The sequence below is a fragment of the Sycon ciliatum genome, chromosome 1, assembly GCF_964019385.1.
Source record: "Sycon ciliatum chromosome 1, ocSycCili1.1, whole genome shotgun sequence".
Lineage (NCBI taxonomy): Eukaryota > Metazoa > Porifera > Calcarea > Leucosolenida > Sycettidae > Sycon > Sycon ciliatum.
Window position 1 is genome coordinate 86,512,803 of NC_088643.1, and position 26,501 is coordinate 86,539,303.

A 26,501-nucleotide genomic window follows, 5' to 3' on the forward strand; every position below is an offset into this window, starting at 1 on the left:
TCTAAGCTGACGTCGCATAGCGGCATAGGAATAGCACTTCTTTACTTGTACTTGTACTTGTAGAGCATCCAGAGTCTAGAGTAAAATTTAGAAAGAGTTATAGCTGTTGTTGATCTTCAATCTCATCTGAAAACATGGTTAGTCGAAGATTAGCGATGGCCAACGCGTTCATGTACACCGTGTTCGAGCTGTTAGCGAGCATTTTCTCGTGTAAGTCATGCTAAGAGTAAGAAATCGAATGAATGTGCGTTGCGTACATGTATCTTGATGCGATCATTTGTGTGGAAGTGTATTTCTTCTATACGCGTCTTGTTTCTTTTTGCAGCTACGCCAGTGGATGGAGCCGTATCGGCCAATCCGCATGTATCGTGTGGAAGTACGATAAAACTGCTTCACGCGGGTCACGAAATTCGCTTGCACTCGCACGAAGTCAACTATGGATCCGGTAGCGGTCAGCAGGTAGGTGGGTGTGGGACTGGGAGATACGACGTATGTCTCCTGAGTACTAGTACGGCCCCAGGTCGGCTACAGGGCCTATCAGTCTCAAGTATCAGGCTCCCCCTTGCCCAATTATTTCAGTATCATATGAGGATGCATCCGTGTAGCTCTATGCTGCATCATTATCTAGTAGTAGTAGGCATGGGGGGGGGGGGGGGGGGGGGGGGTAATGCTAGCATTATGGCTGGCATTATAGTCCCTTTTTTCCAGGTGGCATAATGCTGGCATTAGAACACCATTTCGCATGCAAAATTGGCATTACAAGCCTAATTGCCGGTCGACAACGGTGGCATGCATGAAGCTGGCTAGGTCAAGTTCCGAAAATCGCGCATCTGAACCGTTGCAAATCAACCTTCCCAGTGGATTGTTTCAGACAACATGCTCACTGCTGTTTAAGTTTTTTTCTTCTACGCTTTGGCCTTGATCCAAGACGGCCTTCTTAAATCGACTTTTCCAACTTTCAAACTGGCATTATGGAGTACCGGTAGTGTGAGCACTATATCCTCATATTATGAGCATTGCCTTTAGCATTATCGCAGCAAATAGGTAGCATTACCCTCCCATGCCTATTATCTAGTTATTTCAGGCACACAGTCCGGTAGCAACAGATACAGCAAGCACAGTTATCCTCACTGGACAATACAAGAAGATTTTAGGAGGGAGAGACTCTAGTTGAGGGGGATGCGCATGATCCGTACTCACGAGTACGAGTACAGTTGAACATCGATTATCCGCACATCGACTATCCGACCATTCGATTATCCGTAACAGTTTTTTTTGGGCGCACGTGCCGTAGAGTACGCACTGTGCATGTAGTGAGCCATTCAAAAAATACGAAAATTTTGAAAAGTAAAAAGTAAAAAGGTCGTGCGGCTAGTAATAACCACTGAAAGTGTGTGAGTGACAGTTTTTTCTTATCCGGAACATTTGCCTTATCTGAACACCGCCTGACAGTTGTCTGCCCAGAGGTGATCGGATAATCGATGTTCAACTGTATGTGTGTGTGCGGGGGCAGGGGGCAAGGAAAACAATTACCCCGTATTATGAACCCGTTTTTCCATTTTCGAAATAACTGTCTTGCAATGCGAAATGCATGAAAAAACACAAACATCGGAAAATGAGTAGGGGCGGCGGCACTTTTTCACAGGGGGCGCGCAAACAGAGTAGGGGGGGGGGGGGGCACTGCCCCCCCCCCTACCCCTCATCGGCTAGAACCCTGACATGTATACCGTAAAGTCTTGTATAAAAGCCGCACTTGAATAGAATAGAAGCCGCAATTTTGGGCCCATCAAATCACACATAAGCCTGGTTTTAGTGTTGACATACATAGCGATACCTGTCTTGTATAGAAGCCTGTCTCCTATAGAAGCCCTGCAAAATTTCACCAAGAAAGTCATAGAAGCCGCGGCTTTTATACAATACTTTACGGTATCTACATCGTGTGTACTGTGTTCTGTTTGGTTGTTTCATGCACTGGCCTTCGCCTCTGAAGTCAGTGACTGGAGTAAAGGCATCTGATGACGTCAACAGCTACTGGGTAGTGTACGGTCGTTATCAGCACCCTTGCACACGCGGGTGAGTGTTCAAACACCGGCATCATGCTTGCGGCATGTACTACATGATACAGTAGACCTCCCTTATCCGGGAACCTTCCTCAGCCGGACACCTTCCAGGCAGGGTATTTGCTGTCACATCTTGAAAATTAACTGCCTCACTGCATAAAAGGTCTTAGCCTTCGAATCCTATCGAGTATTGTGGATGCCTGTGAATGGCATCCATCTTGGTTTATGGTGAGCCCGTTTGAAGAGAATGATGTGTCACATTGCATCATGGTTACAGTATTGTGCTGCTTTTATATCTGTCGTCGCTGACACAGGGAGGCAATCAAATGTGGTGATGTGATTCGTCTGCGGCACACAAAAACCCAGCACTGGTTGCATAGCCATCACTTCACATCACCATTGTCAAACAACCAGGAAATTAGCTGCTATGCTGGTAATGAAGGTTTAGGAGATTCAGGTGAGGAGCTGTAGCCGGCAGCAAATCATTTTATATTTGGCAGTCGGACAGACTACTGGTGGTTCAATATTCAACCAAGTTAATGCTGTTGTGTCCTTGAGTGGAAAGTGACTTTCCAACAATGATTGTACAGACGGCTCTAGTTTAGGTATCACGCACATGTGTAGTATTATATTTTTGTTGTTTTTGTAGCTTACTTAGAGATGGCAACTATGAGTTAAGCTTTTCCAAACTCGTGCGTAGCTGCAAAATCTGGTTTATACATACTCTTAGTCCTCAGTGCTCATTTGCCCCCATTTTAACATAGCTTTAGCATGTGAGAATCATTGTTGGTCTTCATGCTTTGAATGCAGGTGATAACTGGCTTGTGCAATGCACTGGCGGGGAGTGGATGAAAAAGAAGCTTGTGCAGTTTAAGCATGTCGACACGGGCAAGTACGTACTGAAGTATGAGCTTTCTTTTCTCTCTCTTTTATTGTACTTGTAGAATCCATTGGTTTTGCAGTGGTACACAATCATGTACTTGTATTGCAAGTTTAGCGAGTTACCGAAAGTAAATAAATGAGTGCATGTGTGTTAGGTGAATTGAGCATAGCTGGTTATGATCAAATGCTCATGCTGCTTTAACATGTCTGCTCATTTACATGTATAGCATGACTGTACTGAAGTACCTTCACATTTCAGTGGGCTCGCATTTACTTCAGAAGTAACTTTTTATCAAATGTCCACGAGTAAGAGTACGCAATTGTGATTTCTTTTCTATGGGCCAGCTGTGCTGCGGCCTATGCGGAAAATCAAAAACCACACTTTCCCTACGGTTGGAAACTAACTTTTGGATGGAACTAAAATCCGCCCACCCACAATCTTCAGGTTGTGCTGGGACTGTAATGTCATCCGTTTGCTTGCAGGAGAGATTGTGCTTTGAGTACATGTACATGAGGACAGGGCATGACCCATACAAGTTACAAAATGGAAGCAGTGTAACGTGCACTAACCCATAATCACAGACGCAGATGTACACTCTTGGTTATGGACTCTTGATTTCATGTTTGTCAAAAGCCTGCATATCTCTGGTGCACACTTGATACAGGCACTTGCATGCCTCTGGTCAGACGTTTAATCGACCAATAGCGGGCCAGTACGAGATATCCGCTTGCCAATCGTGCGGAGGTATTGACTGGAAAGCCACGGTAAGCAGCTGTAATTGGGATGGATATGTGAATGCACTGTCAAGTGCACATTCTGCTTGGTATGTGTGGTGGATGAAACGTGTAAGAGTTCTGTGTAGGCCTGTGCTTAATGATATATTTTTCCATTTAGCAATACTTGCTGGGATTTGCGATTTCGCACTGAAAACCAGTTTTAGTACTTCAAAGTAGGTTTCAATGGTTGTGCTTCGTCATACCCAGTTTGAGGTGTTCCTGTATGTTTGTCTGTATACTGTCTTGCTGTGCAGGAGGGAGTGTACTTCACAGTGAAGTCAAAGAAGGAGCTGTGAGCACGACCACCAATTTCACCAGTATGCCCCCCACAGCTCTACGCACCCAACCATGAAAATAAGCCAATAGGAAATCTGCTCAAGAATATGTTGTACTATTACTAGCAAATGATAATGTCCAAGTGGCATCCCGAAATGGCAATGCATGCATCAAGCTCCGCTCCTACAGTAGTACGACCCACACACTACGTGTACCAATCAAAATCAAGTATCAGCGCGGTTTGCCTTTTTTCCACAGCTGTGTTTATTGGCTGTACTCAGCTCTCCACTCTGATCATGCTATTACCTGATCCCAAGACAGATTGTTGTGATCTGAGCTATCACTAAATCCTAATTCGATCAGCAATCCTAGATCTAGATCATAGGTACAAGCAACTATGACTATGTGGATGACTTCATTTTTAACTTATTGTTCCAGCTTTGATCCTGTTTCTAGTGTCTGCCAGCATAATTATCTACGAGTTCCAAAGTGGTGCTGACCTGTACTATACGATTGCCTTTAGCTCAGCTTTATGCCGGGAGGTAGTTTTTTCCTTCCAATCTCATCCCAACCACCAATAAAGCCATTTACTTCATTTCAGACCACAAATGCATGTACATTACCAACTTGAAGTTTAAATTCCACATTATAACAGTGTAGAACAGTGCTCTATGTCTGGTGAACAGAGCCAACAGTACAATAATCACACAGCAATGACACACCCAAGTCTCTCTTCGCTCTTACTCCAAGTTTCGTGTTGAAAACACTTGTCAGACAGCAGGACTATTGAAGTCGATGGCCAGATATCATTGGCCATTCAGTGCATCATCTGGTTGAAGGCAGAACTGCATTGGGGCATAATGTGCCCAATTTATTTATTTCACTCAATCACTTCAAAAAGTTGAGGTTGAAGAAAACAGAACTGCATGGCTCAATGAACATGACCTGACTGTCCCAGTGGAAAATCGCGATCACACTTCCGCGCTAAAAGTACACACTTTTCACATGTTTCGTAAAACATTGCGTTTTGACCAAATTCACCGCAATATTCTTCTATGATGACTTGCCGACCATATGCCGCATCAGGGAATTACTTAATTTCTCCAGCTTCTTCACATCTTGAGACTGGTCCGTGCGGTATTTTAAGCACTGCAGGTGCACACACACACATAGAGTAGAAACAAGGGTAGTGTTGCACATCAGCACTGTATTGCTGTGCAAAGGACTATGTCCGAACTGCTTGCCATAAAATGAATAAAAAATACACATCCATGCATAGGGGATGGCTCAGAAACCACACAGTTTGACAGTTAAATTTATAATGGAGAACTACATGGATCACGTCCATGAGTGTTTGACGCCACACAGTATCACATACACACATCGTGGCGCAAGTCCGTGATAAAAAGTACAGACTCAGTATACCAGGAAGTACAAAACAGCCATTCACGGTATCCGGTGGGAAACCTTGTGCTACTGGTATAACAACAAATAATAACTATTAAATGTACATGTACCAGATGGTTGAAAAATACAAGCCCAGTCTCTAGTAGAAGCCCAGGGTCTGGACTGGTTGGAAATATATAAGCCCGGGGCCTATAATGGAGATAATACGGTATGTGTAGATGGTTGGCTCAGTTGAGAGTGTACTCCATATCACTTTAAAAAAAAATTTGGCTTTGCCTTCACACACTCTACATACTCATGCATACCCAGTTCATTTTCTGTTAGGAAAGGAGAGGAACTGCTCTAGTTTACTCTATCTGCCCGACTCTCTTTGTGCATTCTGGTTTATTCCTTTCCCTTACTGTTCGTTCGCTCTTTCTGCCATATCCGAATCTTCTCTTTACTAGTCTTTAGCGATTGAACAGTCCGTCTGCGTTGAGAGGGACGTAGTGCCGTCCATACCTATACTTACCTATACGGTGAAACCACCATTGTGTGAACCTGCTTCTTGTTACTGCTGCCTATTTTTCCATCTAAAATTGTTTTGGTTGAAGTACTGTACTGTAGTACTGAGGCGTTCAGCTCTTCATAATTCATGTTTGCTTAGCTTCCCCTCCAATCGATCTTTGAATCTTCAGAGCCACACAAGTTGTGTGGTATGTTGCTATGCGTCCTTGAATTGTGCTTTGACCGTTGTGTCTTATGGTCTTGCCAGTATCATTCTCGACATACATGTACATCCGCCAGCGTCCTTCACAGCTGAGACTTTCAGTTCGTGCTTGTCTTGGTAGCGCTCACCTTCCCCTCCTTATGTTATTTCTATAACTTAGAACCTTCCAAGCTGGAAGGCTGTTCGAGTGCGCATCCAAGATGTGCTGGAGCTGATTGCCAGTTAGGCGTAGAACGTCAGTACCGTTGGCCAGTGTCGTGCAATGTTATCGCATGAGCTGGTTGTAAAGTAACCGGTGGTGTTAGTGGATAATTATATTGTACCTTGTAGCTCTTTGGTCCTCTTTTCTTCTTATAAATCAATCCTTGGCTCTCCACCCGAGTCTAAATATTATTATTATTATTATTTTTAAAGTGCAAGCCTCTTTTACGGGCAAAAATTAACACAATGTATTAAAATGCAATACAACATACACTGGAGAAGAAATCAGGAAAATAAAATATGAGCTCAAAAATGGAACGAAAAATAGCAAATAGAATCAAAACTCACGATGGAATCAAACTCACGATGGAATCAAACTCACGATGGAATCAAACTCATGATGGAAACTACAACCCAATGAGTTGGAAAACCAACCACAGACTTAGATATTGGGAATAGAGTCAGACACAACAACAACCGAAATCAGTACACCAAAAATCTGTCCTACAAAAACAAAGGAACAAGAAAGACGAAGTACAAAGAATCCCCAAAAAAGAGGGGAGAACGGGATGAAAGAGGACCGGAGAGCGGCAAACCCCAGGAGGACTTAGCGTCACGTAGTGGCGGGAATGCGGGCCTCCACAGAAACAGCATCCACATCCGCCGCCAGACCAGGTGCACGGAATGCACGGCGACTCCCACGAACCATCAGGACGGAGTCGCGGACAAGGCTGAAAGCCAGGTCCGTCCGCAGCTTTCCCATCACGAGGGGATAAGGCTGCGAGAGCTTGGTGGAGAGCTTCGTTCCGAGCAGCTTCAGGAACCGGGTGGCCTCCTTCGCCAGGGCACCAGCAGAAGACAGGACGATCGGGGTGAACGACGCGTGCTCAACTTCCCGGATCCGGGCACCGTATGCCGACTGCTTCTGACGCTCGTGCCATTGGAACACCTCAGCCAGCGGGCGCTATTTCATTTCATTATTTCATCATGGTACAGTAGGTATCGGTTATAGCGTGGGTGTTTGAAAAACGACTTTCTATTCTTATTTCCGATATTTCTTACACACGATAAATCAAGTTTGACATATCTTGTGCATGTACGCAGAGGCAGGAAGATCATCGTACATGCAATGTAGTGTTACTGTGCATGCTGCTGGTCATAGTCACACAGGCTTACCATGTGGCTATGCAACATGAGTAGCCCTTTCCCAAAGGTGCTCTTTTGATTCGCACTTAGTGCTTTTCGCGTCCCTCAAAATATGCTGAAAAAGTGCTCTTTTTTCAGTGAAAACAGGCAAAAACTGCTCTTTTTTCAGTGAAGCATAGCCATGATACATGTTCAGATATGAACCCAAGCTGAGAAATGAATACGTACTCTTCCATTTATGGGTCCACGAAAGGCAAAACAGGAAGTAAAGTTCAAAAACCCCACTTTTTACAGCATTGTGTACACCGGACCCGGTACAAGCTTCACCAACTTGTTGCCCCCCCCCCCCCCCAAAAAAGCGGCGTGCCAAGGCTCATCGAGCACTTGGAAACCGTGATCGCATGCATGAGTAAACAGATTTTAGCACTTTTTCAGCTAAAAAAGCTCAAAAAGGGCGAAAGAAACGGGCTTTTCCAAAAAGGGCCAAAAAGGGCGAGCACCTTTGGGAAAGAGCTAAACATGAGTTACATGACCACAACAGTTGAACCTGCAGCACTACGACCCAACGTGAGTCAGGTCGGAACTGCATTGGACGGATGTTATTACTACAGGCGATATACTTTGTACTAATCTGGTATGTTTTGCTACACAAAGTCCATTCCTAGGACCGATATATTCTACTGTACGATAAAATTGCTTGTAAGAATAAATGTGCACTTGAAATCCATGTTATGAATATGAAAACATGAGAGTTCATTCTTGTAGCCAGTATATTCTTTTACACGACCACGCTATAACCGATACGCACTGTACTAGTAGTGTTTCGGTATCCATTGTTTTACTTATACATATTTCGATAATTTGAAAGACAAAAACAAAGAAAACAAAAAGCAAGCAGGACTCACAACATGAGTCCTGCATGCAGTGGAAACGAAATCAGCATATGAGCCATGTGGGGCAATGCACTCACCACAACATCATCTGTTATCTTGATAACCAGCTCTCCATCTTTATGCCGGTATTTCACTACAAAGCGTGCCTATCCAACCAACATAACACACAACATGAAGTACACATTCTGTCATGCTGCACACGATATCATCCGGAAAAATGCTGGGAATTCAAAAATCAAGGGAGGCTATAGAGATAGTACCTTTCCAGGGTTCTCGAGATACAACCGTTCCGCTTCGCGAGCAAACACCTCCCAAGAAACCAAGTACGGCATGGCGCCAACCAAACTAGCATTGGAATCACTTCGTCATTCTCCTTTTCATACTTCCAAAATAATTCCAATAATTGCACTTCTTGCTGCTTCTGATGAATCATGAATACTTGACTTGGATTATGATCAGGGAGTCGTCAACAAATAATTTGACGACTCTCTGATTGTAGACCTACGTCACCAGGTACGTCACTTGCTTGGCTCACACCAGGGAGTCGTAAAATAATATTTTACGACTCCCTGGCTCACACTTGATATATCGGCGGGGCAATGATCGCCATATTTATTCCCAGGGCAACCAGTTTTTTTTTATCGCATTTGAGTGCATTATTAGAAATTAATGATGTTTTTGTATCAGGGAGTCGTAAAATTCCTGTACTTTCATGTAGTTTGAAAGAGAAGAACTGCTATTTCACCTGTGCCTTTATCAGTGCAGTAACTCTATTTGTTTCATTGCTTTGAGGAGTGTTTGTGCACTATGATAACCCGAGTATGACGCGAACGGCAAAGACACCGAAGAAGAAGTTCTTACCTGCAACTGGCTGGTCTGAATTCAACAGTAAGTGTTTCGTTGTTGTTTTGTGTGATGTACGTACGTGTCATGTATACAGTGAAGTTGTATAATCATGAGAAAATAAACCTGTACTGCATTAAAAAAAATGGTGGGCTAGACGAGTGAATGCGCGTGGATCAATTTGTTCAGAGAAGATGAATATTAAATAAAGCAATAAGCAGCAGTATTCGGCCCTGTACTGATTTTTCATCAATCAACAAACCATAACTGCGCTCTTCAGCCGACCTCGACACGTTGCCACAGCACACCACCAGCAAAGATGAATATTGCCAGAGATAGAAAACGAGAATGAAAAAATGTCTGCTCTGTATTGGTGCCACGTTTCATTGGGTGGCATTATGCCTACAATAGCAGTGGTCATTGAGTCCAGGCTCATGAATATACCAACACTGGTTGCCCTGCCACATAGCATGTTCTCTGTAGGCCTAGTGCTCTGGCAGCATGGCACGTTGCGGCTCTACGCACGGTGAAAATCCTGTTTCAAGCGACCAGTGCTTAGTAGAGAACTGCACCGCCAGTAGTGCCGGGTTTGCACTGGAGATTCTGAAGCAACCCTGTATGACACAACGGTAGCAGTAATAGTTGGTGAGTCTTGTCACACAGAACAAAGGTCCCAGGACTCTATCCTGCTACGTGTGCAATGCTACTCCACTGTCCAAGTATTCTGTTGTCTGCCGGAGGAAATAATTGCAGTGAGTGTCCTTTTCAGGATTTCAAAACTGTGCGTGTTTCTATGTTCGTGCATGTGCTGCGGTGTGCATGGGTGCACGTGCGCGTATGTACCTGTTTCCTGTTTTCCCAGGAAACAGGGAACAGTTGTGGTAAAGCTACTGTGTGTTCCCTTTTCCAATCGCGGTTGCCCGTGGTGTTTGTAAGCTACAGTGTGTGGCTCACGGAACAACAGAGTTTGAGCCTGTTTATGATTGCCAACAGAGCTGTGGCAATGGCATCTTCAGCAGGAATGCGACGCAAAGCTGCCACGCTGACAAAGTCGTCACCGTACTTTAGCTCATCTTCGGTACATGCCAGTGGTGAACCTCCTGCAAAGAAGCCTCGGCCCCATACTGATAGTGCCAAGCAGGCATCGGAGAAACCTGTGAAAAAGACAAAGCAGCAGCTTCAAACGGCCTCTACAGCAGCTATCAGCAGCAGCACGGCCGCTGCCACCAGCAGTAGCAGCAACGGCAGTGCCAGCACTACTGATACGAACAAATGCACAAAGGCCATGTGGCAGCCGGCTCGTTTCGAGGAGCACTACGCGTTGATCAGAGAGATGAGAAAAGGACGGGATGCACCAGTGGATAGCATGGGTGCAGAATGCTGCCAGGATGAGTCAGCTTCTCCCAATGTACGCCGCTTCCAGACTCTGGTCTCCCTACTCCTCTCCAGCATGACCAAGGATGAAACAACGGCGGCTGCCATGAAGAAACTACAGGAACACGGTCTCACAGTGCCTGACATACTCGCCACCACAGAGTCTGATGTTGGCAAACTGATCTATCCTGTCGGGTTTTGGAAGACCAAAGCGGCTAACTTGAAGAAGGTGGCGGTCATTCTTCATGAGGAGTACACCGACGACATTCCTGATTCGATTGAGAAGCTTGTCATGTTGCCTGGAATCGGTCCAAAGATGGCCCACTTGTGTATGCTCATTGCATGGGATGAGGTAACTGGTATTGGTGTTGATACACATGTACACCGCATTTCTAATCGCCTTCGCTGGGTGCCGAAGAAGACCAAAACTCCTGAAGACACGCGCAAGGCATTGGAAGAGTGGCTGCCCAAAGAGTATTGGAGAACAATCAACTTGGACTTGGTTGGATTCGGGCAGACTCGGTGTCTACCTGTTCGCCCTCGCTGCGATGGCTGCCTGCTCAACGAAACGTGTCCAAAATTTGGAGTGGACAAGACAGCATCACCAGTGAAGAAGAAAAAGTAAATGGGAGGAGTAGGCAAGGAGTGCAGCAACTTGAGGTGTTTAGTCGTGTCAGCTGATGATAAGCAACAGTTGCTGCATAGTGTTTGATCTATTCCACCTGCTGGAAGTGGTACTACTGCAAGTCATGTGCTTCCCTTCAAGACTGGTACATGCTCAAGTTGTATTGTTACTACTCTATTGCGGTCCGACTGCATGTGATTGCTGTGCTGTCACAGACTGTTCCATTGCGATTATCCTGTGCATTGTGTGTTGCGTCAATGCCGCAAGCGACCAAGACTTTGAATCTTCATGGATGGCATGTGATTATGCTGAGGCACGAGCATCCATTATGTAGTCTGTTTTCTCTTGCCCTTGGCAGCATGATATGTACATGACTTGAGTTTTAGCTCCCGTTGTTGTTTTCAAGCTACCATGAACATTGTATTACCATTTGCTCTCGTGAAGTTTTGTACAAGAATGGGTGGTGTATCCCGTCTGTGTGCGTGTGTGTGTGTCTGCGTGTGTGCTGCTGCTGCTGGTGGTGTTATGTCGATATTTTGATCTCTATGGCATTATGTGTTAGGGCGATGTTCAGGATGGTTAGTCGTTTGCTTGCAGTGCATGTTGATGCACATGTGTTGAATTGTGTGCAGGAGTGGAGATGGGGGCACACTTGCAGTCTGGTGGCGTATCCAACCGGCCAGGTCGCACTTCCTGAAATAGGAATCCATCTACTCATGTGGCGATTGGGAGCGACTTTGAGTGCTGGCCTTTGACGTTTCCGCTCTATGGTGGAGAGTTATGTGACGCCTCCAGCGTGAAAGGAATGATTTCCGACGATAAGATAATGGACAGCTGCAGGAGTATGCTCTGTGGATGGCGGGCGGTGACCAAAATAGATTGTCCAGCAGGAGTAATGGAAGTACAAGTAGGAGGTTTTGTACTTACAGTACCAAGGAGTTGGCATGTCAATCGGAGTGTTTCTGGATATACGAGTCGTACTGTCAAGTATGAACAAAGTTCTTTCCAGTAGAAACGTCAAAGCTCCCCCCCCCCCCCCCTCCCCCTCTCTCTCTCTCTCTCTCTCTCTCTCTCTTTCAGTTCAATGTAAACAGTGTAGCTCATGCCAAGTATCGCTTGGTTTGTCCTTTTCTTTGCGTTTCTTTGAAGGGGGTGGAAATGAAGCGACAGGGAGCAGCCAAGGCGTGAGGAGAAAGCAGAGTGGTGAGGGCAGTGTTTCAGCTTCTCTCGAGAAGCGCCGTGAGCAGAGAAGGCTACGGCGATCAAGGAAGAAGGTAAGGCGAGATTGCTTTGTTAGGAAGCTGGAAGTCGGACTGATGCACGCAATTTTCCTGCTGAACTATGACATCGAGACTTTCTCTGAATATGCAAGAGCCTTGTATGTCATCAAGAGATTCATATAGATTCTGATGGTGGAATTCCCAAACATTGTGTATTATGTTGGGAAGTACACATATTCCATTGACATTGCTGCGTGGTTTATGTGGCTCAGCCCACTGTAGACTAGGCCATTTGTCCCGACTCTGGTAGGCAATCATGAGCTTTGTGTGGGAGAAAAGGCTAGCATCCAGTTGTGTACTTCCACAGTTATTACTGATAAGATGCACACCCTTCATGAGCTTTGTGTAAGAGAAAAGACTAGGGGTCAAACGGGTGTACCTTTAACTAACGAACGGGTAATTTTCTGAACGGGCGGGTTAACGGGTACCCTTTAGCAGCCATGTTTTAATTTTTGCGCAATTTTCATATAAACCATGATAGTAATTTATCTGTTCTCAGGTTGCATTTTGATATCACATTGTGATTCGCCAATTGATTTGAGTCTGATAGTTGCAGAGGTAGATCTACTAGGTGCGAAAATGCAACAACAATGCAGGCATGCAGCTTGGAGTTGTAAATAATTGACTCCCGCCTGGAATGCACAATCCCAGCAGTGTTGCTCCGCGTACTGACCTGATCACCGAAATCCAAACGGGTACCCTTTTACTAACGGTACCTGAGATTAACGGGCGGGTACCCGGGTACCCGGAACACCCCTTTGACCCCTAGAAAAGACTAGCATCCAGTTGTGTACTTCCACAACGACATTAGTCATATTACTACACTGGAACTGTGATAATCCGCACATCCTTGGGCAGTGGAAGAAAGTGCTTACTACCCGAGGTACTTCTTACTGAAAGTTGAGTCCCGTGGCACGACCGACACACTAAACATGTGTAGCATGTCAAAATCGACCAGATACTCTTTTTTTTGTGTGCTAGTATGTATACATGTAAACTCGGAGGGAGTTGTGGTTGCTCGTGAAAGTGCTCAATATACCAAGGTGCAGAGCCTAGCACACACACTTGAGAGGAATCAAAAGTTGCTGTCTGATGATCGGTTAAAACGGTGAAACTCAGAGTTACAGCAGAAACGCTTTTGATTCCTCTCAAGTGTGTGTATACATGTATGTGCTCGGTGATAATATTCAGTGGTTTTGTAGCATCATCCATATCAGTGTGAAAAACTGAAAATGTTGTCTGACTTCTTGAATCGTTGTCCGTGTGCTGCTTTCAGCAATGCTTTCACTGTAGGAAATTTGGTCATTCCGTGGCTGAGTGTTCCGAAGCCCAACAGCAAGGCGTAGGCCAGTGTTTCAAGTGTGGGTCTTCAGAGCACACGTCTAAGACTTGCCGAGCCAAGCTTACTGATGAGCAGGGTATGTACACACATTGTTTTCTTGACATTACAAGGACTTCTTGACTCTATATCTCTATCAAGTACTACTGTAGTGTATGGTCCATGTCACATGTGTGTATGTTACTGATCCGAATGCTCTGAAATTATGTGGTAGCTATGTTGCCGTGTATCCTACTGTAGGCAGGATTTTCAATTGGGCGTACTGGTTTCGCTGATTCACAGTCTTGCTCGTCCATATAGCGGATCCACTGAGGTTATCACATGTCAATACACACTAGTAGTACTAGTGGGTCTAGTGTTGTGAACAGGGTACATGTAGTTGCCTTCCAGCATCACATAATATATGTCTCCAGTATATGTTAGGTAGGTTCGTTACACCAATATAATGTGAGTTGCTGTTGCTAGGGTTCCCTTACTGTAGAACGGGTAATTTTAGCAACTATTAATTTTAGCGTTTTCCCATTGTCAACCGGTTAGCGACGTTTTATTTTAGCGATTTGCAGCGATTTTACTCACGAATCACCAGTGCACTACTGATTTCTCAACGGATTAGCGACTTGAAACTTTAGCGAAATGAGTCGATCGCTAAATTCGCTAGGGTTTTTACGTCGCTAAAATTACCCGTTCTACAGTATCTAGGAACTGTGAAGAACATAGTGTGCAAGGTCCACTGATTCTTATTCTGTTTTCTTTTTGTGGTGGGTGTTGTTGGACATGCTGCGGCAGGTGATTTCCCGTTCGCCAAGTGCTACATCTGTGGTGAGATGGGTCATTTGTCGAAGCAATGCTCGGAAAATCCGCGTGGTATCTACCCAATGGGTGAGTTGTGTGCAAGGTGTTTCTATTTATTACGCCAGAGAGTTGTGATGAAGTTCCGCTCGCGTTCTCTGGCTGCATGCGTTGTTAGAGCTTCAGCCTCACGTCTACGTACCTTTTCATGTTCCCTCTGCCCACTGTGTCTTTCATATCAAAAACTCCAATCTTTTAATTTTCCAGATGTTAGACCGTTCATTTCCACCCAGAAGGCTTTCCTCACAGCATCCACACCTTGGTCCCAAAAGCACATTCTGCCGCGGTTTAGACATCTGAATGATTGCATTGCATCATTGCATGATTTCTTTTCCAGTGCAGAAACCGTGAAAATGCTACACATGTAAAGTAAAAGAAAAAGGCCCAACCCTGCCCTGCCAGCTATTTGGGCCCACACCTTGGTCCCAAAAGCACATTCTGCCGCGGTTTAGACATCTGATTGCACCATTGCATGATTTCTTTTCCAGTGCAGAAACCGTGAAAATGCTACACATGTAAAGTAAAAGAAAAAAGGCCCATCCCTGCCCTGCCAGCTATTTGGGCTTACGGGGGTCGCCATGGCAAATAATTAGGGCTGAAACGATCATTCAACAACTCCTAACGATCGACCAATATCATTAACGATCGATTTATTGGTTTTATCGATTCTTGTTGTCTCTACCCTTGTACCTCGAACACCAGTTTAGGAAGAAATTCCATGATACCTTTGCTATGTTAGAGATTTGTGGCCCCACGCTGTTGATATCTGAATCTGGTCATCGCCCTCTGGCAACTGCTCTTATCTCCAACCTCTCCCAGAAATGAACCAAAAAGACACAAAGTCTTCTCTCCCGATCTCTTTCAAAGCCATAAATCAATTTTACGGCGCTTGAAAGTACATGATTGTACTCGTATTGCTATGAGGTGGAGTGCAAGGGCTCGAATGCTGTCCCTGATATGCATGCATAAAAAATCGTTAGCACTCGTTTTGAACACTAACGATTATCGACTGCACTCTTAACGATCGATATGCGAGTTATCGGTATAATTGTTTCAGCCCTACAAATAATAATATTAATGAACTAAAGACTACAAAATTAATGACGGGTGCATGATGAAATTCTTTGTTCGTGCTGTCTGAATTGGATGTTGACCTCTGCCATGCCCGCCTTGGACAAGAATACCGAACTGGAGTATCAGCTGAAGTGTTGATGATGGGCGAATCTTCCCTAACATCCAATTCACTAGGAATGGACAGCAAAACAAGAAAAAAGGAAACAAATAGGGGGAGTAGATAAGGAGCAGGTAACTGTAGCTGGAAACTCTTTCAGACTCCGAGGAGAGCACACCAATACCGTATCACTTTAAGCAAATCGCTCCATTTCGCATTATCTTAAAGGCTGTGTTTACATGAGAATTCTCAACCCGGGTTGAAAGTCTGTACGATAGACAAAATAGGTGAGAGTTTACATGAAGACAGTTGACCCGGATCAAATACTGATATGCCGCCAAAAGTCCACTTCAAGCGCAATGTGTCATGTAAACGCGCCATTCATTTTGTGTACATGGCGGGTTGAAATCTGACCCGGGTCGAACTCAACTCGGGTTGAAACGCCTCATGTAAACACCGCCTAAGCAGAAGGATCAGCCATGTTGTCAAACTCAAGATTGAGAGCCACATGGAAGCGCTGGAGCACACGTTCGAATTTGGCACCTTTCACCTATCGACATCCCACTTGACGTGAAACTTTGCATTGCATCAAATATAATGCGCATCATAACCTCCCTGAAAATAGTATTCTGAGAAACCTGAAGCAGCCCAGCAGCTATTCATTGAGTACAGGTATTTGGTGTGATGCCCATAATCACATGACCAGGCCTTTGGTATGCTTTGGACTGTTTTTAGGTATGATCTCGAATCAGTTAGGGGTGAAACGGTTACCCTTTAAGGTAACAAACGGGTGCCTGGCTCAACGGGCGGGTTATCGGGTACCCTTTAGCAAGCCATACACTTTTTACAAGAACATTGCCACTGGTTATGATCGTAAGCACAAAGCCTCTTTTACGGGCATTCTAGAAGCATTTCTAACCAGAATGAATCTTCTTCTTCATGAGAAGAGAGAGAGAGAGAGAGAGAGAGAGAGAGAGAGAGAGAGAGAGAGAGAGAGAGAGAGAGAGAGAGAGAGAGAGAGAGAGAGAGAGAGAGAGAGAGAGAGAGAGAGAGAGAGAGAGAGAGCATGAACTATCTATAGTTCAATTGGCAGTGAAGGAAGATCTGGCAGTGAAGGTTCATCATCGTCTTCGACTGCAGCCAAGACAAGTGGCATGGCCGGCTTCGGTGGCGCAGGAATTCGTACATCGATGATGTGGGCATTCTTGTGCAGAAAGACTTGTGCATCGATCATTTCTGCAGACAACTTGCTCCGGTGCTTGTCGACGATCTGCCCAGCAAAGGAAAATATGCGCTCAGATGCAACAGAAGTTGCTGGAATGCACAAGTACTTCCGTGCGAGTGGAGCCAGGCGGGGAAATCGGGCAGCATTTGTGCTCCACCACAACAGAGGGTCAACAGAGCGCTTGGCAGGCTTTTCAGTCAGATAAGCTGCTACCTCTGCTTCGATGGATCCCTCGCTATCCTCATCCTCACCGTCGTCGCAAAGCAGCTGATCCAGGAGGCATCGACGTTTTGCTGGTGGCTCGGAGCTGGAGCTTGCAGATTCCGTGCAGGGCGAGCAGCCGACACTTGCGTAGCTGATGAGCGTTTGCTGCACTTCATGTTGCTGCTCCAAGTCGAGGAACTTTAGAGCCCGAAACCGAGGGTCCAAAGCAGCAGCAAGCACTGCCTCTCCGTTGACATCTAAGCGATCCAAATGAAAGCACTTAGTGATACTATCAGCAAATGCCTGCTTCACGCATGTCACTACCAGCAGATCATCATCTTCTCCTGTCTGGCAATGGGACTTCAGTGCCGTCACTAGGGGAAGAAGCCAGGATAGGGTTGAGTACTGCTCACCGCCCAAAGATGTCGTCACCTGGTCCACCAAACTCAGGAAATTGAGGAGATGTTTAGCAGTGGCCCACTGGTCTGCATGCCCATAATCACATGACCAGGCCTTTGGTATGCTTTGGACTGTTTTTAGGTATGATCTCGAATTCTCGATCATACTCGATCATGCGCACTTGTGTTTCCTGTATAACATGTAGACTGCTGCTGCTCTGACCCCGTTTCCTGTAGGGGGCTGCTGTCATCTGTGTGGCTCCGTGGAGCACAAGCGGTCAGATTGTCCAGAGAACAAGACAGCCGGTGTACAACGCCAAGACAGTACGTTGTGTGTTGTGTGCAGGTGTAGGTGTGTATGTGCAAGGGAGAGAAGGGGGTGCAAATTATACTTTGCAGAATCCATGGTATTGTTTGTGTGAAATGTTGACATGGTGGCCTGAAAGCAGGTAGTGCTGGGGATTTGTGTGCTATGCTTTGAAATGCATAAAGCAACTGTATGAAGAGTCCATAAAGTATGCCACTGCAGCTATGAGTCAGTGCGTGGAGCGCCCTTTGATTACATAACTTGCCTGCACCATGCCCGCGTGCACTGAAATCCCCTAGCTCGCATACCGGCACGTCCAATTTTGTTTGGTTCATTCGAGTACAGACACAAACTGTAAATGCATTTTTGCAGAGAAAGTAGTTCCTTGGGTATTTTTTCAATCAAGAAAATCATTTATTTTTCTCTCCACAGAGAGTATGACGCTGAAGCAATGGACAGACCATGAGAGTGCAGATGCAGTGGTCGAAGAAGACGCAGAAGCAATGGCGCCAGTGAAGAAGCAGAAAGTAAAGGGCAAAGTTGTGCGATTCTAAGTTCTCTTGCCGTAAACAGCACATCTGCCGGTACTTCTAGCTGGTGTCATCCTACTTTCAGTGGACTGTATTGCAGTACATGTAGTTTCAAGGGCCACTTGGAAATAGAACTTGAAGCACGAGGCATAAAGCACAACGTTTTTAATATTTTTCTCATGTCTGCTTGGACTCATACCTATAATATACATACACACTTCATAAAAGTTTCATGAGACTGCAAACTCTCTAACTCATCCTAAAAACGTTTTATATAATTGTTATCTTAAAATGTACAAACTGTAAATATTTTATCAACTTGTATATAGCATTCTGGACGTTTGATGGCTGGATTATGGTTTCATGCTGCACTGGAACAGAGCTACTACAACATATGTACAGACTAAAGCCTATTCTCAGTTCTCCAGTGTTCCATGATAGAAATTAGAAAAGCAACATTATGTAAGCCATTACACTGTACACTACAACATATGTACAGACTACACTATGCGTGCCATGTGTGAGTTGTGCAGCATATATTATATGGCACTACTGGGTTCTTCATGTTTATGATGGTTGATATCCTGGATACTGGCCAGTCGCTGCAGGTGGTGGCGGCATGTCTGTTGCTTGCATGTATGATGGTGGAGGTGAAGCACCAACTTGATCTAGAAGCAACACGAAATGAGCAAGAGGAGAACAAAGAAGTGCTGTGAATGCTGCCTTTCCACTACAATCAGGCATTTATATAACACAATACTAATTATGGTCTCGCGTCCTCTTGCTCCCGTATTGGCGGTAGTTCTCCTAGTTCAAGTACAATACTTGGCAGTCCAATCCAGGCTCGTGAAAAGAATAGGCATGTGCACCTGCAATTTGCAACTGTGTATACACGTTCCGTAGTTGCACAAGACATACATCATGTAATCCCATTGAGGCGGAGTACTTGTCGGGCCCTGCCTGGTACTTGGCGATCAAGAACATACTGACACTATGGCATAGACTTGCTAGGGAGGATAGTAAAGGATGGAACTTACGAAGCGCTGGCGCTGTTGGTACAGTCGGTTGATGTTGCGTGTAGTCTCCAGGCTGCCAGCCCTGTGTGGGCGCTGTGAACGCAGGTGCATGGGCATTCGGATGCTGGCAAGCCTCTTGTTGCTGCTGTGCATCACGCAAGCAGAAGATGATGGACACGATAAACGAGGAGTGAATTTACTTTTACTTCGAAAAGTATCTATGGTCATTTGATAGATGTGAAACCCCTCTATTTGCCCATGGTCAACCTCTCACCTTATGAAAAGGGACGCAATTCTGAAAATGAACCCAGTCAGCCAACCATCGGAAGTTGCACACTCTGGGAGCTATGCACTATAGTCTACATGAGCAACCAGTGCAAAGTGATCACCAGAGTTGTACCCAAAGCAGGGTTTGCATACACCTCTGTAGCCATTATGCACAATGTGCTGGCAGTGTGTACATTCTGGTCGCGCCCTACAAAAGAAATCCTGCTGTCACATACCCTATAGGCATGGGTTGTATATTCTTGGTGATAACATACTCCTGTCAGTAGTCATTAATTTTGTCATTTGCACAGAGGAAGACAGCAACAGCAACAAGAGAACTCACTGCAGCTGTCCAATTAGGATTGTATGACGGTGGCTGTGCGTATTGCAGCGCTGGTTGTAGTTGAGCCTGTGGATGCGGCTGATAATGTGGCTGTCCTGGTTGGGCTGGTGGAGCCTGTGGATGTGGCTGATAATGTGGCTGTCCTACCTGGGCTGGAGCCTGTGGATGCGGCTGATAATGTGGCTGTCCTTGCTGGGCTGGTGGAGCCTGTGGATGCGGCTGATAATGTGGCTGTCCTAGCTGGGCTGGTGGAGCCTGTGCGTGACCATAGTGTTGTTGCTGAGGAGCTATGTGTGACTGCTGTGGATGTGGCTGTTGTGGATGTACCTGATGCTGCACCGCCGTTGTGGGGTGATGTGCTTGAGACGAAGGTGATACCTTTGATGCCCACAAAATATATCAAACAAACAGCAGCACAACAGCACAGGGTATTTCAAAAACATATAATGACCCTTGCTTAGCAGGATTTAACTTCAGGAAATCACAGTGCACTCTCCAAGTGATTTAGCAAGCTGCTCGCTCTCATACACAACAGATTCACATTGCTAGTTGCTACGTACCTGTTGCTTATTACTACGGTCAATTGTAACAATGTGATCTGAACAACTTCCATGCACTTGGGCCTCTTTTGACTCAAGGGCGAGCTGTAGAACAGCGCACAGAGTTTTGAGAATAACACACACACAGTACTAGTCAGTAGGTCAACCAATAAAGCACATTCTTTCAGAAAAGAATCAGTGCAATTCATCGAATGTCCACAACACGTTGAGCAGTTGCCTTAGCAGCGATGCGGGTGCCAAACGTCAACATGGAAAGCACAGGGAAGAGGATCCTAGGAAGTGTCAGCATTGCTGAGCCTGCCTATTCGAGCAAAGGTGTATGTGCTGCCAGCAACATCGACTTACTGAAAGCAGTGAAACATTTGGACCAGTTATGGATATGTCTCTGTATAGGTGTCACAATGATCGAGAATGGCGAAAGCCTCAGTTCACACAGTTCAAGGCATTACAAATTGCCACACACTCACAGTACTTCCTTCAGAAGCTTCTACCTGCGGCTAGCGTTCCTTTCTTTGACTTGTATTTAGTTCCTGATTTCCAGATACATGTAGGACTTATGCTAATCGACATATTTTAACCCAAGTTGGACAATATGTGACGTCCGGCTAACAAATCGACAAAATATGGCCACGCAAACACTATGTGCGTTGAGAAAGCAAAAACAATTTTTTTAAAGGCCTAAGGGCATGAGGTCACACACAGCAATCCATCCAGGCAGTGGTGGGTCAGAGATCACAAAGAACAGAACTCTGCCTCGTACCTTCACAGATCTCCTTGTCGGCCCAGCGTTCAGTGCTTCCAACCACACATCCATGTCAGCCTAATATCAAGAGACAATGAAGCAAGAGAAAAAATACACACTCGTCCAAAGTATATTAACATAAAGGAGCACCCACAAGGGACTCATTGATAAGACAAACATGTCTACTATCCAAAATGTGCGTGTGTGTGTGGGGGGGGGGGGGGGCAGGCATTGCCACAGGGCTCAATGGAGGGCTGTACACGTCGTGCACACTAAACCCATCTGTTCACCAAGTGGGCCCTGCTTACTTGGTTATTCGCTCGGAAGTACCATGTTGTGCCGTCTCGCTGTGTTACTTCAAATGAAAACGGATACGTGGTCCAACCAGGCTGTGTTGGTGCTGCTCGCATGATGTCACCACGAATGGCAGATGCCACGGGACTGGACTCCTGGAATCACAGGTACACATGGACAGAACATGATTAGTATTGATTGCGTACAGTGTTGTTCAATGTTGTGCATAGCCAACACTACCTACACATTCGGTGGTAAAATAGAATGGAAACACTGGAAATGAGCTACAAAACTACTTTATGTCGACAGCACAGCTACAGTGCATCAGCAGGTCAGTTCATTGTGCAACATTGTATGCACTGTAATCAAAACCATCAAAATGTAACAAAATAGTTTTAAAAGTTAGCGTACATGTAACTTAGTATAGAAGCCTTGCTTGATAGTTTAACATGTTTTCGATTTCGACAGCATGTTACAAAGCGAGGGAGGACACATAGTGCTCCTGACTACAACCATAACCCGGTTCAAATGGTCGCAAGACCGGGACTCTGCCAACCGGGTTGTGGTTGTAGTCAGGAGCACTATGCATCCTCGCCTCGTAACATGCTGTCGAAATAGAAAACATGATGTAACTTAGTGTAGTGCAGCAGGGCGTATCAAAACTTGTCTCTTCATTCATTACAACTGTTATTCAGGTCACTACTCCTAGGCTACATTTTAACTAACTTTCAGTCATAATCAATCATACATACCGTAATCATCGGGAATCGTGGATCTCTAGACTAATTCTCAAGACAACTTGGCAGTATCAAATGTTAGCGGGCATTGAGACTCCAATGTAGCCACTTCATATTGCATGACACACCACGCATTCCTGGAGAGGTGTTTGGCCGGAAGAATTCCGTACTAGCACTAGTAATAATTATAGTTATAGTAGTAAATATAATCTACACACCTCACTGGTGGTGTGAGACTGGAACTGGGCTGTTATCACTGCTGTAGCGCAGTATCTACTTTCCTCGCCGTTTGTGCTTGTGTTGTCATGTATATGTAGTAATGCACACCCGCCATGACGTGCTTTGCACTTCCCTACGCGCGCTGTCACTATGTACCGCGCTTTGCTTGCTTGCCTCCTTCTTTTATACTGCTGTTCTTTCCATGTCCACTTCATTCCTGTTGATGGTGATAAAGACCGAAACGTTGTAACGATACCAATGGATTTGTGTGAAATGCAGTGCTCTCTTGAGTGTAGGCAGGTTGCCTGCAAACAATTCAAGTATAATGAAGCTGCGTGAAGCGTCCTTCAAAATTTTGAAATAATTACAAGTATAGTATTTTATTTATTCATATTTCTCTAGGGCAGTCCCCACAGACCTATGGTCTCCTTACGGGGTACCCTAGCCAATCTAGGATTGCGATACGAAATTGACTTGGTGAAGCAGCAAGTACATGTACTACATTGCTGTACTAGTAATGATGTAGCACTTTTATTTTTATAATTATTTGTAACCGATACAGGAGACTGCTGCAGGTGCTGTGGGTGGTGGTGTGCAGGAAAGCAGCATTATGCCAATACCAGCAATCACAGTCTCGCAACTCAACCACAGTCTGCATGTATATTAACTTACAAATTTAGTTGTGTAGTAATGGAGATAGTTGCGATCGAGCTTGCAGTACCGTTTGGCCCAACCTGATAACATATTGCGATACTTCCATAGCTCACCTTCTTTCTGTTGCAAACAATGTAGAAAACAACGAACCCCATCCGTTTCACCGTGAACAAATCACATTGAGTAGAGACATGGTATCGTAGGAGTTTTTGGCTAGTTCACTTCATATAAACGCTACATGAGATGCAGCTAGTACTTACTGTCACAACAGACATCGTAGCAAGTCAAGTCGTTTTCAAAATGATTCGAAAAGAACAGAACGGCAAGCATGTAGCACTTCTTGCGCCGAGAGCGAGAAATGGCAGTCTCGCCCCTGAAAGAGAGGACGGCTAATGAGCGAGATTGTGTTTACTCTAACTAGAGACTTCAGACTATCATCAAGTGCACCGAAAAGTAACTTAGTTAGGCAATGGTTCTTCCTCCTCGTGATTATCGTTCACTCCTTTTCAATATTCTCTGTGTGTGCCAGGCACAAGATTTGACTTCATGCTCCACGCGAGTTTACGTCATTTTTCGAGACTAACAAGCGTTTCCACCCGGAGACACGGCCTTCGCGGCGTCCAGGGGAGGCCCCGATCAGAATCCCTTCATTCACTCGCACAGCTACAGATCAGACTCGAGGATCAGATGCACAACCAAGGCTACACCATGCATGTACCAGACCGTGTGAAAGTGTGATGAGTGAATTCGAAGACAAGAAAGGCCTGGTGAAGTGGATCGGAAATGGAAGCACAATGACTTTTTACGTGCAAGCTCAACACTTGTCATGTGTGGACACCCCGGAGAAGTTTATCCGGGGCAAGCCAGTGGTTTCAACCTGCATGTCGTGAAGCATCATTTTTGCAACAGTTACGGTTTTCTTGATCTGCTTGCAGTACTCAAACAGCACAGCGTAGGTCAGTGCAGTGAGTTGACGGAGCTCGCGTTGTGCTTCTAAAACCCGCCACTAGCACTGTTACAAAAAATATGTGGCACTCCAAACAGAAGTTCGGCAGTAGCAGCTACCCTTGCTAGGATTCTTGAGGCAGTCAGGCAGCCAAGTGTCGAAAAGAGTAACTGATAACCGTCGTTGTCGACACCCTCTCAGTTTTTAATTGCCGAAGTATGAGGCTGAGAACTGGAAACGTCTTCTGCGTGGTGTTTGCAACTGTAAATGTTGCAGTGAGCACGTTTCCACCGGCCAGCATCCCGGATAAGTCCGAGGCTGAAAATGCGGCTACCGACAAGAGCAAAACTCGTGGTCCACGCGGTCCACGCGGAGATCTGTCCTACCTTTCAGAACATGAGCCAACAAAAGAGCATCAACGTCGACTAGAGAAGTCGAAAATGGTGAAGGGAGACCTGGGCGCGATACATTTGTCCAACATCACAACCGTTCATCCGATCCGGATTGCGAAGCAGGAAATCGTCAGTTCAGAAGCTGTTGTCCTGCCGACGACCCAACCTCCCTTTACGCAGCAACACAAGTTTCTTGAGAATGAGCATGCTGCTATTAGCTGTAGTCCGGGTGAATTTATATCACGGCTTCATCTCTCTTATACTTCTGAGCCGTTGAGGAGTACTTATTTCACGTACAGTTTTCGTTTCCGCCGTCAGCCCATTGTCTTGCCTAGCTACGGAAGCAGCAATGTTGTCCACAACTCATGTCACGGACTGAAATTCTGCGTTGGTCACCGAGCATGCTTGTTTCAGGTCACCGATAGGCTTTGCTTGCACAACCCAATGCCACAGAGAAGAAAGGTACACACCGGTGTGTGTGTGTGTGTGTGTGTGTGTGTGTGTGTGCGTGCGTGTGCGTGCATGTGTGTGTGTGCGTGTGTGTGTGTGTGTGTGTGTGTGTGTGTGTGTGTGTGCATGGATGTGTGTGTGTGTGTGTGGGGGGGGGGGGGGGGGGGGGGTAAGGGTGCGCGGATTATGCTCGCACGCACCCGATATTATGCTTTCGGGTATTTCCCGCGGAACTTCGAAAGTATTCTCCCAAAACATCGAAAACATTCTCCAGAATTACCCCCCCAAAAAAAGAACCCCAGCACGAACCGTGCCTTGCGCATGCTCTTTAGTATGCAAAATGGACGGTCAGGCACGTGATCACTGCATGCAGGATGTACACTACATCATACTAGATCTACATGACTGTCCGGGTGTTGCTGTATGTACATGTACGTGCGTCCATGGATGCACGCTTGTTCTCTGGCAGGTCAAAATTGACAGAACTCCCCCAAAACTCTTCTGAAGGTCAATGGATCTGGCAAAAGATCGATAGAATTCCCCTAAAATTCCCAAAATTTTCTCAACGATAGTATTCCCAAATTATTCCGGGAATAATCCGCGCACCCCTAGTGGGGGGGGGGGGGGGGGGGGGCATGTGCGTGGATGTACATGCGCGTGCAGGGGCGTAGGAACCGGTGCGGCCAAAGCCGCACCAATAATTGCGAGTTTTGAAGCAATAAAATATGAACTATTTGGGCCCAATTTTCCAATTTATTCCCGGGGAGGCGCCCGCTACCGATGCCCCACCTCTTCATGGCCGCACCAATGTCGAATACGTTCCAACACCCCACATCTTGTCTTTCTAGTCTTTGTGGTGTTACCTGTGCTGTGTGAATGACATTTACGGCTTCACGTTGTTAGCACGCGAAGCACAGACGCCACATAGTTTCGACTAGGCCTTTCGTACCATTACTTTGACCGCCAAAGTGCCGGTTATAAGGACTTTCTTGCTGCCGTGTTAATCACCATTGTATTCGACTTGAAAAGTAATGGTACGAAAAGGCCTAGTCGAAACTATATGGCGTCTGTTCTTCGTGTGCTGATTTGTTTCCCTGCAACCAAGAATCTGTTCACGTTGTTCATACTGCTGTATGTCAGTGTCAGCCTGAATGCGCCCTTACCATGGTTAGAGGTAGAATGCTGTAGAGCAGTTGCCAAGGCTATCTATGGGGCCCATGCTGAGGATATACTTATCCCTTGCCTTTTTATTTTCGTGTTGGGCAGATGCTGATCATTCGTGTAGCCTGCGAGCTGACCAGCTCCTTCCCAGCCGATAATGCAAGATCACCGTTGCTCAAACAACTTGCCTTTACTGTTGTATTGGTTTCGGAAAGATATCACCT

General features: G+C 45.6%; 5 protein-coding genes across 8 annotated transcripts in view; 3 read left to right on the plus strand and 2 right to left on the minus strand.

The window, feature by feature from the left end:
• The first annotated feature begins 37 nt into the window (after window positions 1-37).
• Window positions 38-4,590, plus strand: LOC135806107 (stromal cell-derived factor 2-like). The gene is made up of 7 exons (XM_065320252.1): window positions 38-210; window positions 326-459; window positions 1,991-2,073; window positions 2,375-2,517; window positions 2,871-2,952; window positions 3,608-3,707; window positions 3,974-4,590. Exons 1-7 carry the CDS (start codon window positions 135-137, stop codon window positions 4,013-4,015), a joined length of 660 nt encoding a protein of 219 aa, XP_065176324.1. The 5' UTR covers window positions 38-134; the 3' UTR covers window positions 4,016-4,590.
• Window positions 4,591-4,709: 119 nt separating this feature from the next.
• On the minus strand, window positions 4,710-8,789 carry LOC135806108 (signal recognition particle 9 kDa protein-like). The gene is made up of 3 exons (XM_065320253.1): window positions 8,612-8,789; window positions 8,429-8,497; window positions 4,710-5,144 (listed from the first exon to the last, which is right to left on the minus strand). Exons 1-3 carry the CDS (start codon window positions 8,681-8,683, stop codon window positions 5,049-5,051), a joined length of 237 nt encoding a protein of 78 aa, XP_065176325.1. The 5' UTR covers window positions 8,684-8,789; the 3' UTR covers window positions 4,710-5,048.
• Window positions 8,790-9,054: 265 nt separating this feature from the next.
• On the plus strand, window positions 9,055-19,085 carry LOC135806109 (endonuclease III-like protein 1). Of its 2 annotated transcripts, XM_065320255.1 has the most exons (6): window positions 9,055-9,239; window positions 12,343-12,467; window positions 13,750-13,891; window positions 14,599-14,691; window positions 17,897-17,983; window positions 18,399-19,085. In XM_065320255.1, exons 1-6 carry the CDS (start codon window positions 9,173-9,175, stop codon window positions 18,518-18,520), a joined length of 636 nt encoding a protein of 211 aa, XP_065176327.1. In that variant the 5' UTR covers window positions 9,055-9,172; the 3' UTR covers window positions 18,521-19,085. The 2 variants fall into 2 exon arrangements, with proteins under 2 accessions (XP_065176327.1, XP_065176326.1); XM_065320254.1 differs by lacking the exons at window positions 12,343-12,467; window positions 13,750-13,891; window positions 14,599-14,691; window positions 17,897-17,983; window positions 18,399-19,085 and adding an exon at window positions 10,057-11,636 and having other exon boundaries at window positions 9,057-9,239.
• LOC135806110 (calcium-binding protein P-like) lies at window positions 18,647-23,843 on the minus strand. 2 transcript variants are annotated; one of them, XM_065320257.1, is made up of 8 exons: window positions 23,589-23,843; window positions 23,347-23,448; window positions 21,733-21,873; window positions 21,443-21,502; window positions 20,683-20,766; window positions 20,123-20,500; window positions 19,534-19,654; window positions 18,647-19,164 (listed from the first exon to the last, which is right to left on the minus strand). In XM_065320257.1, exons 1-8 carry the CDS (start codon window positions 23,601-23,603, stop codon window positions 19,064-19,066), a joined length of 1,002 nt encoding a protein of 333 aa, XP_065176329.1. In that variant the 5' UTR covers window positions 23,604-23,843; the 3' UTR covers window positions 18,647-19,063. The 2 variants fall into 2 exon arrangements, with proteins under 2 accessions (XP_065176329.1, XP_065176328.1); XM_065320256.1 differs by having other exon boundaries at window positions 19,534-19,657; window positions 23,589-23,841.
• A 242-nt stretch (window positions 23,844-24,085) lies between these two features.
• Window positions 24,086-26,501, plus strand: part of LOC135806112 (uncharacterized) — a 71,592-nt gene continuing 69,176 nt past the window's right edge. The window contains exons 1-2 of one of the 2 annotated variants that reach the window (XR_010551204.1): window positions 24,086-25,128; window positions 26,383-26,501. Coding sequence is in view for 1 of the 2 variants with exons in the window: in XM_065320258.1 (XP_065176330.1) it covers window positions 24,493-25,128; window positions 26,383-26,501 (755 nt within the window). In the remaining variant the exon portion in view is untranslated. The remainder of the gene's footprint in view (window positions 25,129-26,382) is intronic. The other variant, XM_065320258.1, reaches the window with a different exon arrangement.